General features: G+C 38.4%; 1 protein-coding gene across 1 annotated transcript in view; it reads left to right on the forward strand.

Moving 5' to 3' along the window:
- LOC124291057 (neuronal acetylcholine receptor subunit alpha-10-like) overlaps positions 1 to 13,334 on the forward strand; it is a 54,629-nt gene extending 41,295 nt beyond the window's left edge. The window contains exons 2-6 of the mRNA XM_046727958.1: positions 493 to 644; positions 3,459 to 3,503; positions 5,046 to 5,155; positions 5,739 to 6,274; positions 11,569 to 13,334. Coding sequence (XP_046583914.1) covers positions 493 to 644; positions 3,459 to 3,503; positions 5,046 to 5,155; positions 5,739 to 6,274; positions 11,569 to 12,158 — 1,433 coding nt within the window. The 3' untranslated portion in view covers positions 12,159 to 13,334. The remainder of the gene's footprint in view (positions 1 to 492; positions 645 to 3,458; positions 3,504 to 5,045; positions 5,156 to 5,738; positions 6,275 to 11,568) is intronic.
- Positions 13,335 to 14,651: the final 1,317 nt, after the last annotated feature.

A 14,651-nucleotide genomic window follows, 5' to 3' on the forward strand; every position in this document is an offset into this window, starting at 1 on the left:
GATGGATCGACGTCTACGCCGTCTTCCTCATCCGCCAGATAACGTCCTTGACCTTGCAACAGAACTTGAGAGAATCTGGCGTGACATCCCACAAGCCTTCCTTGCACATTTGATAGGCTCTATGCGTCGTCGATGCACTGCTGTTCTCAATGCCGATGGTGGACATACCCGTTATTTAGCTTGTGACATGGTCGTTTGACCCCTGTCCCGCTTGTGGACTCATTGTGATTGACTTTTCAATTGAAATTCTCCCGACTTGTTATGGTCTCATGATCCCTCCATTAAAGTTTATATGTACCTTTGACATTGTTATCGTACTTATCAACTGGGATAATATTTTGACAATGCAGTTTCTTTATGTGGCTAGTAGTAGAGATTGCTTTTGATTATCGAGATTGATTTGTCTTATTTTCTATTCATGATTTACATTCCACTAGCTATTTCCCACTGGGTCACCAGTGCATTATACTTTATGACAAATCTGTGTTACAGTGGCCACAACGGGAAGAGGTCGACCTACAGACGAGCAAAGACTGTTGAAGAAGTTACGTGAAAACTACGATTCTTCCGTCAGACCAGTATTCGACGCTACCCATCCTGTTGTAATTCGACTCGGAATAACGCTTACACAAGTTCTTGATGTCGTAAGTATATCTGTAGTCTGGTTCACATTCCCTGAACCATATTTGCCCGATCGACCATCCATTTGTCGTTTCTCACAAACATCGGAATCTCTACAGAGCCTACAGGCCGTGGTCGCATGACAATAGCACTGTTTTACGTCGTGAGGCTATTACTGCGTATTTTAGTTCAAGATGTGTGTATGACGATAGGGTAGAACAATGCTTACCCTTTTCACAAACACCTGGCGTCATCAAAAATTTCAGTGATCCATTCATATCATTTTCACAGGTCTTTTTCCTATACACCCAAAGAATATGTTTCTGGGGATAGTCAATATTGGGTATTGCACCCATTGTATATAATTGAAATGGCTCATAATTCTGAGAAAAAATCTAATCTTTCTCAATGGTACTTGTGCGCGTCCTATTCGCGCATATGTATAAACTTTCCGGGGCTGCAGGTAGGATTGGTTTCAAAACTTTGTTATTTTGTTGTTTAACGCCTCACTCAGCAATGTTTTAGCTGTATGGCGGCGGTCTGTAAATAACCTGAACCAGATAATCCAGTGCTCAGCAGCATGAGCATCGATCTACACAACTGGGATATGATGGCATGTATCAACCAAGTCAGCGAGCCTGGCCACCCGATCCCGTTAGTCACGTCTTACGACAAGCGTGGTTATTGAATTCCGTGATCTTAACGAGTCATAGATAGGAATACTAACATAATGCTGTGCATCAACACAACTCACTCAGTTTAATACACAAAACGCTTACGCCAATATCACCATATTATAGTCCTATGCAATCATGCACACTGCAATGATTTTGCACATATATTAACATACTGTCTTCCTGAAGGCTGTACAAGTAAACAGCGTAATACTGGTCTTTGGAGATACACAGAACTATCCTTTGTCTGCCAAGGAACACTCTTTTTGCATCGTGATTGATTACAAACTTGTCACAAAGTCAAACAGCGTTTCTATGAGTTCATCTGGGAGATTGCCAAAAGAAGACACTTGAATCAATGTATATTGACCAAGTGTATAAAATCATTAAAGATGCAAAACAATTTACACAATGGAACATGTACGTAGAGGCAATGGTTCGCTTCAAGATAGGACTAACCTAATACTTAAAGTGACTGAAGTTGTATAGTCATAAAGAAACCCCAGTTTGCAGTGAACTGATAGGAGAACAAAGTAAGGCTGGGTAAACACATTATGTCGATCCATTAAAACCATTTCATTTCTTGTGGCAAGCAATTGTGGACCTGGCGGGCTGTAGTGCTGGTATGACGTTAACATCATGATGTGTACACAGGGGGCTTTTAACGGCAAAACCACGTTTACAAAATGATGACAGGATTTACCAACTGATGTAAGAGAGGAGAAGGTCGCCACAAAGCGATGCCATTTTTAAGGTTCATGTGCTGATTAAAATTGTATTGTTGGTACTTTTTTAATCAGCCTTGTTTCTATGGGGACAGAAATATGTCTGTCAGTGTTTCTAAAAGACATTATATTGGTAATGTTACTTTTAATACTTGTGGAAATGATCATGTTCTAAATAAAGGTTGCACATTAATTGGAAAGCCAGATAAAAGATTGATCATTGAGTATACAGTATGAGACATGCATGAATGATACAAATAAATCTTTGAGGTGACATTGAATATTTACAGTAGGATAACAATAGACAGTTTTGAGAACTATACAGTAAGAAAACAACTATGTATTCCCCGATACTTATACACGTAGATCTAACATACAAATACACATCAGGTGAATATTAGCTTTACCAAGACGGCAAACAGTTACAGGAACAACAGCAGCTGCGAAAAGTACAAAAGCAAGCGTGATGCTGACACCGTGCATCAGCCGAGGGAAGCAAAGCGCTAGACGTATGCTCGGCTCCTCAACAGCCAATCTGTTGATGGCGTAGATTTGCACCTGTGGCCAGTTGGTGTGTTTGTAAAACTTGAAAGTAATTAACTCGTTGTTCCCCGAACACAGACCCATATAATATGTGAATTTGCAGGAATGTAACAGTTTCCGCGAGGAGTGTAATTAAAGTAATGGTGCTGAATGTATTGGTTCGGGGGAGCGGCAGCATCTGAAGGGGAAGACGTGTCAATCTATCTGGTCAATCATTTTAACGAAAGCGTAGAATCATAATCCTATACAACCGAGATAGGTTGAGGAGATTCAAACTGAGAGCTCCAAGAAGTTAGTTCTCATTATGTGATCAGTTGTGTCCATTCATATACTTTTTGCTGCTATTTTTCCATCTACACTCGATTTAATATGACTAGTTTTACATGTATATCTGTGATACTCTAGTTGCTTTACTGTCCTTTGTCGGCAGGGTTTTATACAATCTATATATATTCTATTTCAATGTCAAGTGTTCTCGTCACGATATGGCTGAAATATTGCCGATGTGACGTTAAATAATAACTCACTCACTCACTCACGATATAATATGCTTTGGCGGATGGTCGGGAGCGGTCTGTGGCACCAATGAAGAACATACAGGAAATATTCCATTAATTGTGTACATGTACAGTGACGTAAACACTACACGTCCACTTTAGAGAACAATCAGTCGAAACATTTCATTAAGCAAAAAGGTCAAAATAGCAGTAACAATCGCTGAACATTTCACTCCTGTTGTAGTGGAGAAGATAAATTTAAATGCCCAATATCATAAAGTATACCTTTTGCCGATGTCTATTGCAACACTATATGTTATGCGTGTGATGCTGAGGCGCTTCCAAAGCTAGTTAACTGTTAGCATGGTAATGTTTGATATATGTTTGCTTCTTTTCAGGACGAGAAAAATCAAGTGCTGTCGATCAACGTATGGTTAGATCAGGTAAAATGTGCATACATACTATATACTACTTGAGCTAACTTGAAACAGACACAATATGGTCTAGAGAGGGAAATGTATCCTTGTTGTGCAGGTAAACGTGTATTTTAAGAAGACATGTTTTTTTAACACGTTGTTAAAATATGGGAAAACATGTTGTAGATAAATGTTTCTGGACTCTAACTTCAAACATGTAGTCATATATGAAGACATTGACGAGACGACAATCTTTTGACAACATTTGATGATTTCATTAAGACTGTTCTATATCATATTAGTACGACATTACTTCCAAGAATGAATAATGCATGTTTAAGGCAGATTACGACCTTTATGCGATATTGAACCAATTCTTCATTTAAATTCAACAGGTGACCACAAAAAATGGTAATATAATTGTATTTACTGTAACAGTTTGAAAACTAATCCAATTACCTACCTTGAATCTGCATCCATATATGGATTTTATTTCATATATGCAACGGTACTACTGAAGGACGAGAACTTGAGACATGTTTAACTTGCTACTTTAAAAACCTCTTTTACGTTCAAACCACAAAATATCTAAATCACCAACACATGAACACAGCAAAATCAAATTCTTATCGACGCTGACGTCAATGATTAATGGCTACCCTGCGGACACGTTCCACAAAACCGTTTCATCAGTGTTAAGTAGTGATCAATCTAGCGGTATCTCACCTATATAAATCAGTATCAAACGTGCATCGCTATCAGCAATGACCATACAAGCCGTAGTCCAGAGCAGAAAAAACTATACCCGAAATTGGTCTTAGTTGTTATCAGTCGTAGAGACGCACTACCATGGAGAACTTTCAGAAGGAAGCGATCAACCACTTTATCGAAATCACCGATCAAACATCTACTTAAAAGGCAAAGATTTGCTTTCCAATTGAGGTGATTGATGCCTTAATAAAACAAATACTTTCTCCTTGGTTGCTAGTAGCTTTAATCGGGAATAATTGAACAGTTGCTGAAGAGGAGAAGGCTATCCAATGACTTAAAACATCTAAAGGTTGCCTAGGCGATAACAGTATTGTTGGATATACTGTAAGGAGAATAGAGGAATAATATCCCTGTGGAGACATACATACTGCAAACAACGTCCACAATGAAATGTTGATCATGCCGTCGTCTACGGTTAGTGTTAGAGGGATGTATTTATAGCAGCCCTGGCTGAAAGGTTAGGCTTATCTTAACGGACACACACGCACGAATAAATGAAGAAGAAAAGTCCATTAATGGGCGGTTTTGTTAGTTTTCTGATATGCAAATTTTAAAATGTTAGCTACAGTATGCATAGCAAGCTTTAAACTGATCAACATATTTAAACTTGATTGAAAACCACGTCTCCACACGAACGTCTTGATGATGTTACGTTAGATATGCCAGATATTTGCATATTTCCAAACATAAAATACCTTTGTCGCTAAACCTATATGTTCTATAACATTCATGAATGCAATGGTTTGTATTTCAATACACTTTTGTTAGTGGACATTTCTCGTTCTGATCTTCCTTTAGGAATGGCGGGATGAGAAGCTTGTATGGAATACATCGGATTATGCCAACATCACTGTACTGAGAGTTCCATGTGATCTCTTATGGCTGCCAGACATTGTACTATACAACAGGTATTTCAATGTATACATATAGCTGGTTAATAGCTCCATTGGATGTATTTGATGTTCGTAACTACATTCATAAGTGTCCGTGAGTAAGCGATCTTTTATGTGTGAGTAATAAATATTGAATAATGCATGAAAACCAAATGCACTTTTGAATAGAATTGATGTTTCTTTTAAACGCATTTAGTATATTGCATAGAATCCTAAATACTTTTCTAACATTGAATGAGGAACTATGTATTTCCCAGAGAAAGATTGCATTGTTTATGTATGAAATGCAAACGTTAAAGCCACTTATTAGCTAAAAACTCTCAGAGAATCATGGCAATTTATAACAAGTACTACAGACTACGGTCATAACAAAACCAGCATGACCACTAATTTTAGGGGTTTTTTTAAATCCGTTTTACGCTAAAACCATTTCAACAAAACTAAACAGCGAGTGGCAATGACCAAAATCGGTTCCCGGTATGAGTTCCTCATACGCGTGTTTGCTTTATTGGAAATTTACTTTTTATGACTCTGAAGTGTGTATTGCATACATGTTTTGTGTATATGGAAACTAATCGTATCCTGCTCATCCTTCCAGCGTGGACAACCATAACAAGAGGTACATGCGCAGTCTGGCAATGGTTGCCAACGATGGTAACGTGTTTTGGCCACCCATCGTTCGTTTTCGGTCGTCATGTAAGATGGACATCACCTACTTTCCCTTCGATGACCAGGTGTGCCGTCTAAAGATGGGTTCTTGGGCGTATGATGGCTTCCAGGTGGACGTGTTCAACAGAACATCGGAGGTAGATCTGTCCAACTTTGTGGACAATGGGGAATGGACTTTAGTGGATACCAAGGTGGTTCGAAACGTTATATTCTACCCCTGTTGCGACGAACCTTTTCCGGATGTGACGTTTTATATCCATTTAAGGAGGAGAGTGTTGTATTATTTTTTCAACGTGATAATACCGTGTATGTTATTGTCCAGCCTGTCCCTCACAGGATTCCTTCTCCCTCCGGATTCTGGGGAGAAGGTGACCCTCGGGCTCACAGTACTCTTAGCGTTCTCAGTGTTTATGCTGCTGGTGGCAGAAAATATGCCACCAACATCGGAATATATACCCCTTATAGGTGAGTAACAGACCCGTAAACAATACTGTAAATACTGTATTTCTTGAACATCTTCTCCTGAATATACCCGTTTGTGTGTAGAAGATACGATATTAGATAAGGGTTATTCAATATGGGACATTTAGGGTATGAACATATTGGAATAACCGCATTTCTGGTTATTGATACAACCAGTATAATACTGTAAAGTAACTGGGTTTGATATAAAAAGGCCGTTTAAATAATGTATGCCATCTCTCTCCCACATGTAGTAATCCTTCCAAGATCAAATTTATCAACTTTACCATTCACGAGGCATTAAAACAAAACCATGGTAACTGACAGTGTATTCTCTGAAATCACACTGTTATCGGCTCATGAAAAGGTCAGCAGACATGTAAATTGTATTTCATCTGGACTCGTGCATTTGCTGTTGTTTCTGGATGCCACTGGATGAAGAGATATACCGTGTATACCAGAGCGTGTAAGGATATAGTAGAAACAGACGTATCTTTGACTCATGGTAGTGATACATAGAGTAATGATAACGAAGAACACAAACATACATTGTTATCGGTGGCAGAAACCATCACGTGATACATCTCGGTTGTTAAACAGGATTATGGGTAAGGATAAATAACGCGGAACATGTTAATTAATTAGATATGCCTCAGTGTCTAGAGGACATCTAATCGTTGGTGAGGATTATCATACATTTCCTGAAATCTTTTTATTTACCTAGCAATAACCTTTTACAAACATTTATTCAGAACCGTATTATAGTTTTCTTTCCGGATAATGATTTTTCTCAAATTCTTAGATATCAGGCACTCTCTTCGTGGTAAAAGTGTCATTAAGCTGAATCTAAGCTAACACGAGACTAGAAATGTCTCCAAACTGTCTGGTTACTTAGAGGTTGAAGTGATTCACCCAAGAGAACTTAAATATGGAAACTATGACGGCTACCCCGTCAAAGTACACCCACCATTAGACATTTTCCAACATCCCTCCTGATGGAATCATGTTGTCCATTGAACGACAACCGGTTCTACATGACACCATTCAAAGCTGGAACACGTCTTCGGGAAACTTTCATCATCTCAATTGACTAGGTCTAGACGTCCACCTTGTTACCACGTTGTTCTGTTCATATAGCGGACATTATTGGCAACAAAGGAGGACGTAAGTGGCTCTTGCGAATACACACTGTACGGTGAATACCACTAATATTTGCCGTTACTCCGTATATCCTCGAGGGTATGCTCATAATCTCTTCTATCAATTGACTTACGAAAACAGTATTTGAGAGACAACGCTGATTCTGAATTCATCTGGAAACTTTTGGCATCAGTTTTTTTGGACCGTGATATGCACATAGGACAAATTATATGTTTTCTTTTTAAAATGCTCAAGGGTTGATATGTTACAGGAACATTTCAATAAAATTTGGTTTTGGCACAGCTGAATTATGATGCTGTAGGATGAATTTGTAATCAAGTTGTACATTGATTATTATAATCCTAATATTTATGCGTACAGGGATTATACATATATTGACATGCACTACAATAATTACCGCTTTACGTAGTATTGTGGAAGAGTGGTTAGAGTGTTACGTGTTATGTGATAGGACAAAGGAACGAAATTGATTCCCAACATTGGTAGAATATGTGCAGCTCAGTATTGATGTCCCACGGTGTGACATTGCTGAAATAGTGAATAAAATGACGTGAAACAATACATAGATAATCCCTCTCTATCTAGAAACTAAAGGAAACCTAGCTTAAATGAACAATAATTGAGCCATTAGGACCACATGCTTCTTGTGATTTTCCCGAATAGATATCAAACAAATCGCATGTTATTATATTTTTGAAAATAGGATAACAGTCCAGATGATTAATATCATACGAAAGAAACAAAAAATACCAGATCATCGATTTCTATTACCTCTTCAGATCTGAAATCTAGTATATAATAGCGCTTATGCTTCAATAACACACTTTTATTGCATTCTTGAAGGCACGCAGAACGTTTAGTATAAAACAGAACCTCTTTACAGCATCAAAAACTGCATCGCAATTACGCAACAGAAAACGGTTTCCAAAGGTTTCACGGGCTTCATCTTGCATATACATGTCCTTGAGTAGTGGAAAAAATATTTCAGTAAAGGACTTGGGCATCATGGACTGCCTAACAATATTCAAACACGTTTTGAAAACCAAACCATTCTTCATTCCAGGATCAGATTCTTTTGCATTAAATTAGAATTAACTTCATGAAGTCTTGCCACGTTGGAGACATTTCGATCTGCTATTATGTACATCCTTGAGGAGAGCTGGTCCAGGTGACATTCACCCCCATTTATGTTCAGTATCATTACGATACGTATAATTTAACATGTAATGGAAACTGGCCCGTTTAGTCAGTCAGTCGGTTCTTGTCGGAAATGGTAAACGAACCTTTGAGACTATTCGCTTTAGTTTTAGAGATTCTATCAGCGATCCTGATTGCTAGTTATTGGTAATTACAGACTGACAGACTATGTGAATATCCCATTTATCTCGACGAACGTGACTCTTAACAGTCTGTGATATACGCATCGAACACATTATCTATCCCTTGGAAATTGGGAACTGTAGTTCACCTGTGTCTTTGAGTATTTGCAACATCAAAGTATTATTTAAATGAATCATGTTTATACATTAATGATAAAAATGTGTACAAATCAATGACACGTGACAATACTGGATTTTGAATGAAATTTTAGAATATATATATATATGTCTGAACATAAAAGATAGACAAAGAATTCAATCTAAGTATATATTACAGGTGGATGCACAGACTTGTTCATACATCGATATTTGATACGTACCAGAACGGTAGTCTCAAATTTTCCAACGGTCATTTAAATAAGTATATACAGGTGTGTTTTCAGTGGCAACAATATTCAGATCATGGCTCTCCTGCGACTTGGCACGACATGCTTCCTGTCTACCAATCCTCTGCTAATTGCACGCATATCGATTGGCAGCCTTTGCCACCACAGGTATACGATTTTATACTGCGCAAATGAACTTATATATCGTGAGAAATCGGGGAAACACTGAACGAGTTATACTCCATCTTCTCCGATTGAATTTTGGACGAGGCAATTTTTCCGTAGACAAATACTTCCGGCCAGTGCGGATCATTTGGCAGCGAATGCGTTGTTTTATGCAGACCTATCAAATACCAGAGGCTACGGCGTAGGAGATGCCATTTAGATGTCTTCGCCGGTAATATTCTCAGGAATTGTTGCCTGGGTATTTTGGTACTTCATGACAATGTACCTATAGGGTTCAAACACATCAATGTTGGACATGAAGCAGATGTCTTCACGTAATGTCGTTTGTGTTTCATACGGAGTATCGAAATAGCTTCATTGTAAATGCAAGGTACATATTGGCCATTCGTTATGCAAACTACCACGGACGATTCAATGTGACCCCAAAGGAGACGCAAACGAAATTGTTATCACATGAATGCGTCAAATAGGAGGGTTACATTTCATCAAAGTGTTACAAAATTACATCTAGTTACCTCCAAAGTGTCAGATATTAGGAAAGGATGGAGTGTGGTGAATTACCGTCTTCACAAGAAGTCTTAACCTAGTAACGTATCACAAGGAGAGCCAGTTTAGGTTGTCCTATAGCTTCAAAGTTATGGTCCCATCCGCAGCTAAAGTGCCGCAGTGTAGAGCCGTCGTAATTCTATTACTCCTCACTCATAGAATGTCCCTCGTGGTTCCAGCACCAAGACTAATGAATGCACTTAACGATTGGTAGCCCAGGTTGACAGGGTTGCTTTTCAAAAGGTATCGCAACATCGACATGAGGGCTATTGATAACTGGGTTATCATTGTTGCTGCTTGAATAGATATTCCGAGGTTCTGTAGTAATAGCCTGAAATACGGACCAATTATTGCAGGGTGAAATTGGTGTCCTCCGCTGATATTGTGATAGACGTCCGAGTCTAGATGAATCTTTCCCAGACGACGTAAGGGTTTATTAGGAATGGATTCATGATGGAATGAAATGATAGATAGTGTTAAAGGTTTAACTTAAGTGACATTGCAGTGAGTGAGTTAGGTTCAACGCTTTTAACAGATTCAATGACAATGTGTATTCCGTGCGAGCGTGATACAATATGACAATGCCATGATGAACTTGATACCCTATAACATGATTGGCCGCATATACAAGAACATGAATAGATATTATACGTGTTATTTATCTTATATCCTATTCAAATGAGACCATTTATATCCGACGAACACAAATGAATACGTATGTGAGACAGTCCCTAACCTGTGCGTCCTCTCCAGTTATATCTCATAAGACGTACATCTAGCTATAAACAAAAAACACGGCACGTTTTCATCATTGATTTTATGGAAGTGCTACTTAGAAGGGAAATGAAATACTGATCAATATATTTGCTGAATATGTTATACACACAAAGCAAAGATGGTTTCAAATACTTTACTGCAGCTCGTATGGAAATCTCGATGTTATCATGTGAAATAGTTCATGAATGTGTAATCCCAGGTTTAGGTATCCTTTTTCCAATGAACGATTGTTGGTGTTAATATCATTATGGGGAGAGTGGTGTACAACCTGTACAACTTTCATCAGAACTGTGGTAATAGTGGTCTACTAACATTATGGTATACGATCCACGTTCGTAGCACTACAACATTCGAAAGCCTATGATAAACCTCTAGAGTTACGACAGGTCGTAACGTTACGAACGTTTTATGGATCGGGACCCTGGTCTATTTTCTACCTTAAATATAACTTTTAAAGAATATAATCAGTAACCACCAAGTATCCAGTGTCCTCCCCTGGGGGCCCGGGGTGAATATGTCCCCAGTACCTCACTGCTAGTCGTAAGAGTGAATTCCTAAATTGGGAAACCATGTCCAGTCTGGGTTGGAACTGGTCCCTAGCAACAGACGTTCTTCGTAAGATGTGAGTTAATGTGTGCTTGTTGTACTCGTTGATTTGGCTGACGGTGTGTCAACGTACCCGAACGACGTGGATCGTTGCTCGTTACATCAATCACTGGATTGTCTTATCCAGATTTGGATATTTACACGCCTCTGTCACGTAGCTGGAATAATGCTAAATGTGGCGTTAAATATCAACTAAACAGAAGCACTTAACCCATATCAGATAGCAGTATGTAAAAATCCATTGCATATTTTGTCAAGCATCATTTTCAAAGTTTATGGTCATTAAATTCTTTCATCGTCCCTTTTGACATTGCAGGTATCTACCTGACCGTCATAATGGCCATGAGTGCCATTTCTGTTGCCTTGTCAGTATTTGTACTCAACTGCCACCACAAGGGGGGCCTGCTCAACCGCCCTCCCGTATGTATCAAGTTCATAGCAAACATTGTGGGCAAGATTCTCTGTATGCGACTCAACTATCTCGGTAGGTCTGAGAGGCCCAGCAGACCAAGCTTCCAAGAGGTTCACGAAGATCAGTCAGCAGACAGCAATGTAAGGACAGACTATCAGCATGATCCTCATAGGCTGGACCTTCACATGAACGGCCTCGTGGAGTCAGCACAAAGACCAAGAGCTGGCGGTACACCGTCTAATGGTGGTGTCCCAAGTTCTAATCCTGTAGCTACTATGGAGAAAGAAATAGTTCGATATTTGAGACTTCTTATGGAAGCATATGAAAGGGGCCGCGCTGAACGAGTGGCAGTGAATGAATGGCAAGAAATTGCTCGAGTGATGGATAAGTTCTTCTTCACCATCTTCTTGACAATAACCTTGGTGTCAACATTTGTGCTTCTTATCATCAGCCCAATGACTAAAACGACAGCCATTAGTGACTACAGCCCGTGATCTGTGAGTGGTGGGATGAACTGATTTTCGACAGTCGTCTTGGCCTTTAAAACAGAATGATGTAATACCATTCTTGCCAAAAGATGACGGTTGAAACTGCATGTATTTGTGTTGAACCTTATTGATTCAAGTTCAAGGAAGGCATGCCAATTGCATTCTACAGGGAATAAACAGATTGAAAATTATGTTAACCCTTCACTGATAGTGTAACTAAACCTATTGTACTAATCTATTTGAAAAACACACCCCATTATCATGTATATGGTATTACCTGGCTGCAAAAACGTTTGCTATTTTTCATTCTGTGATATTTCAAACTTGATCGTTTTGAAACAAAGGGTAATTCTTGGGTCCTTACAAATATACCAGCAAATGTTTTTCACATCTGTACATGTGTAACATGATAACTAATGCACAAAATTTGTCACAACACTGCTTGTTAAGCAATAGTCATGTGAGTTTTCGTTTTGTTATGCTGAGAACCTAGTTTGTATGACCCTTGCTAAGATCTACATTGGAGTCAGATCCAGCAAACCATGCTTGCCGTAAGAGGCGACTAATGGAATGAGGTGATACATGGCGTTCTATCCAGATTCCGTAAATGCTAACAATGTCCATCACAGGATTGTCTGGATTCGATTATTTACAGATCGACGTCATAATGCTGAAATATTGCTGGCAATGTGCAAACTAGAATTTCTGTCGAGCTGTTATGTATGTAACGTACTGACATTTTCTCGGTATGATCAGATTAACACATTAGATTTATGTAAACTATATATATGTGCTCAATTTGTGCTGTAATTAATTTCATCTTGATTATGTCTCACCAGGATGAGACGGGAAATTGCTTCATACATGTATCATTTTGTATTCTTCTCAACTGTTTTGTTAATACAATTTTGCTTAATATTATTTGTGCAAGGTTTCCATATCATGAAATCTGCACGATGATGTATCCACGACGGTATCTAAATTCTGGTATGTCGTTTTGTACTGAAACATTGTTCCTCATGAAACACCATTTGCTTGTCTCACAGGCTTCAGTGACTAACAGCATTACTCATAAAACGTAACACATGTTTTACATAAAGTTTTAACGCTCATTATGTACACACAAGGGTAGATATGTCATAATAGAAAGTGAAATAAATGTATATATTTTGACAAAGATAATTGTGTATTGTTCACTTAAATGTTCTTTCAAAGGTGATGCTTCTTTCAGCGATATCACTTTGCTCGGTGTTCAGTGTTTTTGCCACTCACAACTCCGATATTTCACCATTTCTGCATTCATAGGTGACGCCTATTATCTGTTATTAACACAATACAACACGCGCTCATATCTGGAACAGCGCCTACTCACAATGTTGATGTGAAATGACTGTGAGGAAGTGGATTGAGATGACAAATTGTCGGGATATTTGCCAAGCCACAGATAACGACTCACGAGTAAGATGGCGTTAAGCCATAACAATTGTCATTGATTCTCAAAAACAACCCAATTTATGTTTTTAACAACGTAGTCGCAGTGTTCCTATGATGACAGTCTGGTATTGATTAGTATGCGAATAATGATAGACATTACACAATGACGTCGAAATAACAACATGAATCCTTGAGACAGAACATTGATTGGCATTGTGCCCTATGACGGCCATTCATCACAATGTCTTATCACTCATGTACAGACATCGACTTTGCAAATCCATCATTTAAAAAAAGAAAGCTGAGAATTTTTACACAGGAAAAGGAAATGAATTATTTCCCAAATCGACTAACGTTTTAAACGAAAAACATCCGTCAGTCAATATATGTATAAAGCTCTGTGTGTCTGTGTGTGTGTGTCTAGCATTTGTACATGTAACACAATGTGTCTATACACAAATACACACTCACAGACAGAGAGAGAGAGAGAGAGACACACACACACACACAGGTACACAAAGACAAAAACGTGATGTGGCATGATGGGTTTTTTCAATGTTTACACTCCCGAACAATGATACACATTCAGATCGTATAATAAATGATCTGACTGTGTATATGATTACTCAGTTCTTTGATTACATCAGCTCTTGACGTTTACAAAGTTTACCATAAGTCTCTATGTCTCTACCATAAGCTTTAGTATCATTTTGTCCAATGATAATATTCCACTACTTGTGAGGTGGTATTAATGCAGTGCATGCTTGAAAGATAAGACGTGTGAAGCCCATTCCTGGCCCCGATTTCTAGAAACAAACTTAAGTCTGAGTTTTGACTTAAGTCTGAGTTTTTACTCAAATTTGAGAAAACGCAGGAAAATGCATTTCCCAGAATAAACTGAAATCAATATTGAACTCAAACTTAGCAGACAATTTGAGTTTGGTGGATAGATTACTTAAGTTGTTTGGGCTTTTTTGAGTTAAAAAATGCAGTTGAGTTAAAAATTCAGCTGTTTCAAATTGTCAAACTCAGTTTGAAATTTGAGTAAAAACTTAAGTTTGTTTC

This window comes from Haliotis rubra, unplaced genomic scaffold (genome assembly GCF_003918875.1).
Source record: "Haliotis rubra isolate DU_JTF1 unplaced genomic scaffold, ASM391887v1 Scf48, whole genome shotgun sequence".
In the NCBI taxonomy this organism is placed as follows: domain Eukaryota; kingdom Metazoa; phylum Mollusca; class Gastropoda; order Lepetellida; family Haliotidae; genus Haliotis; species Haliotis rubra.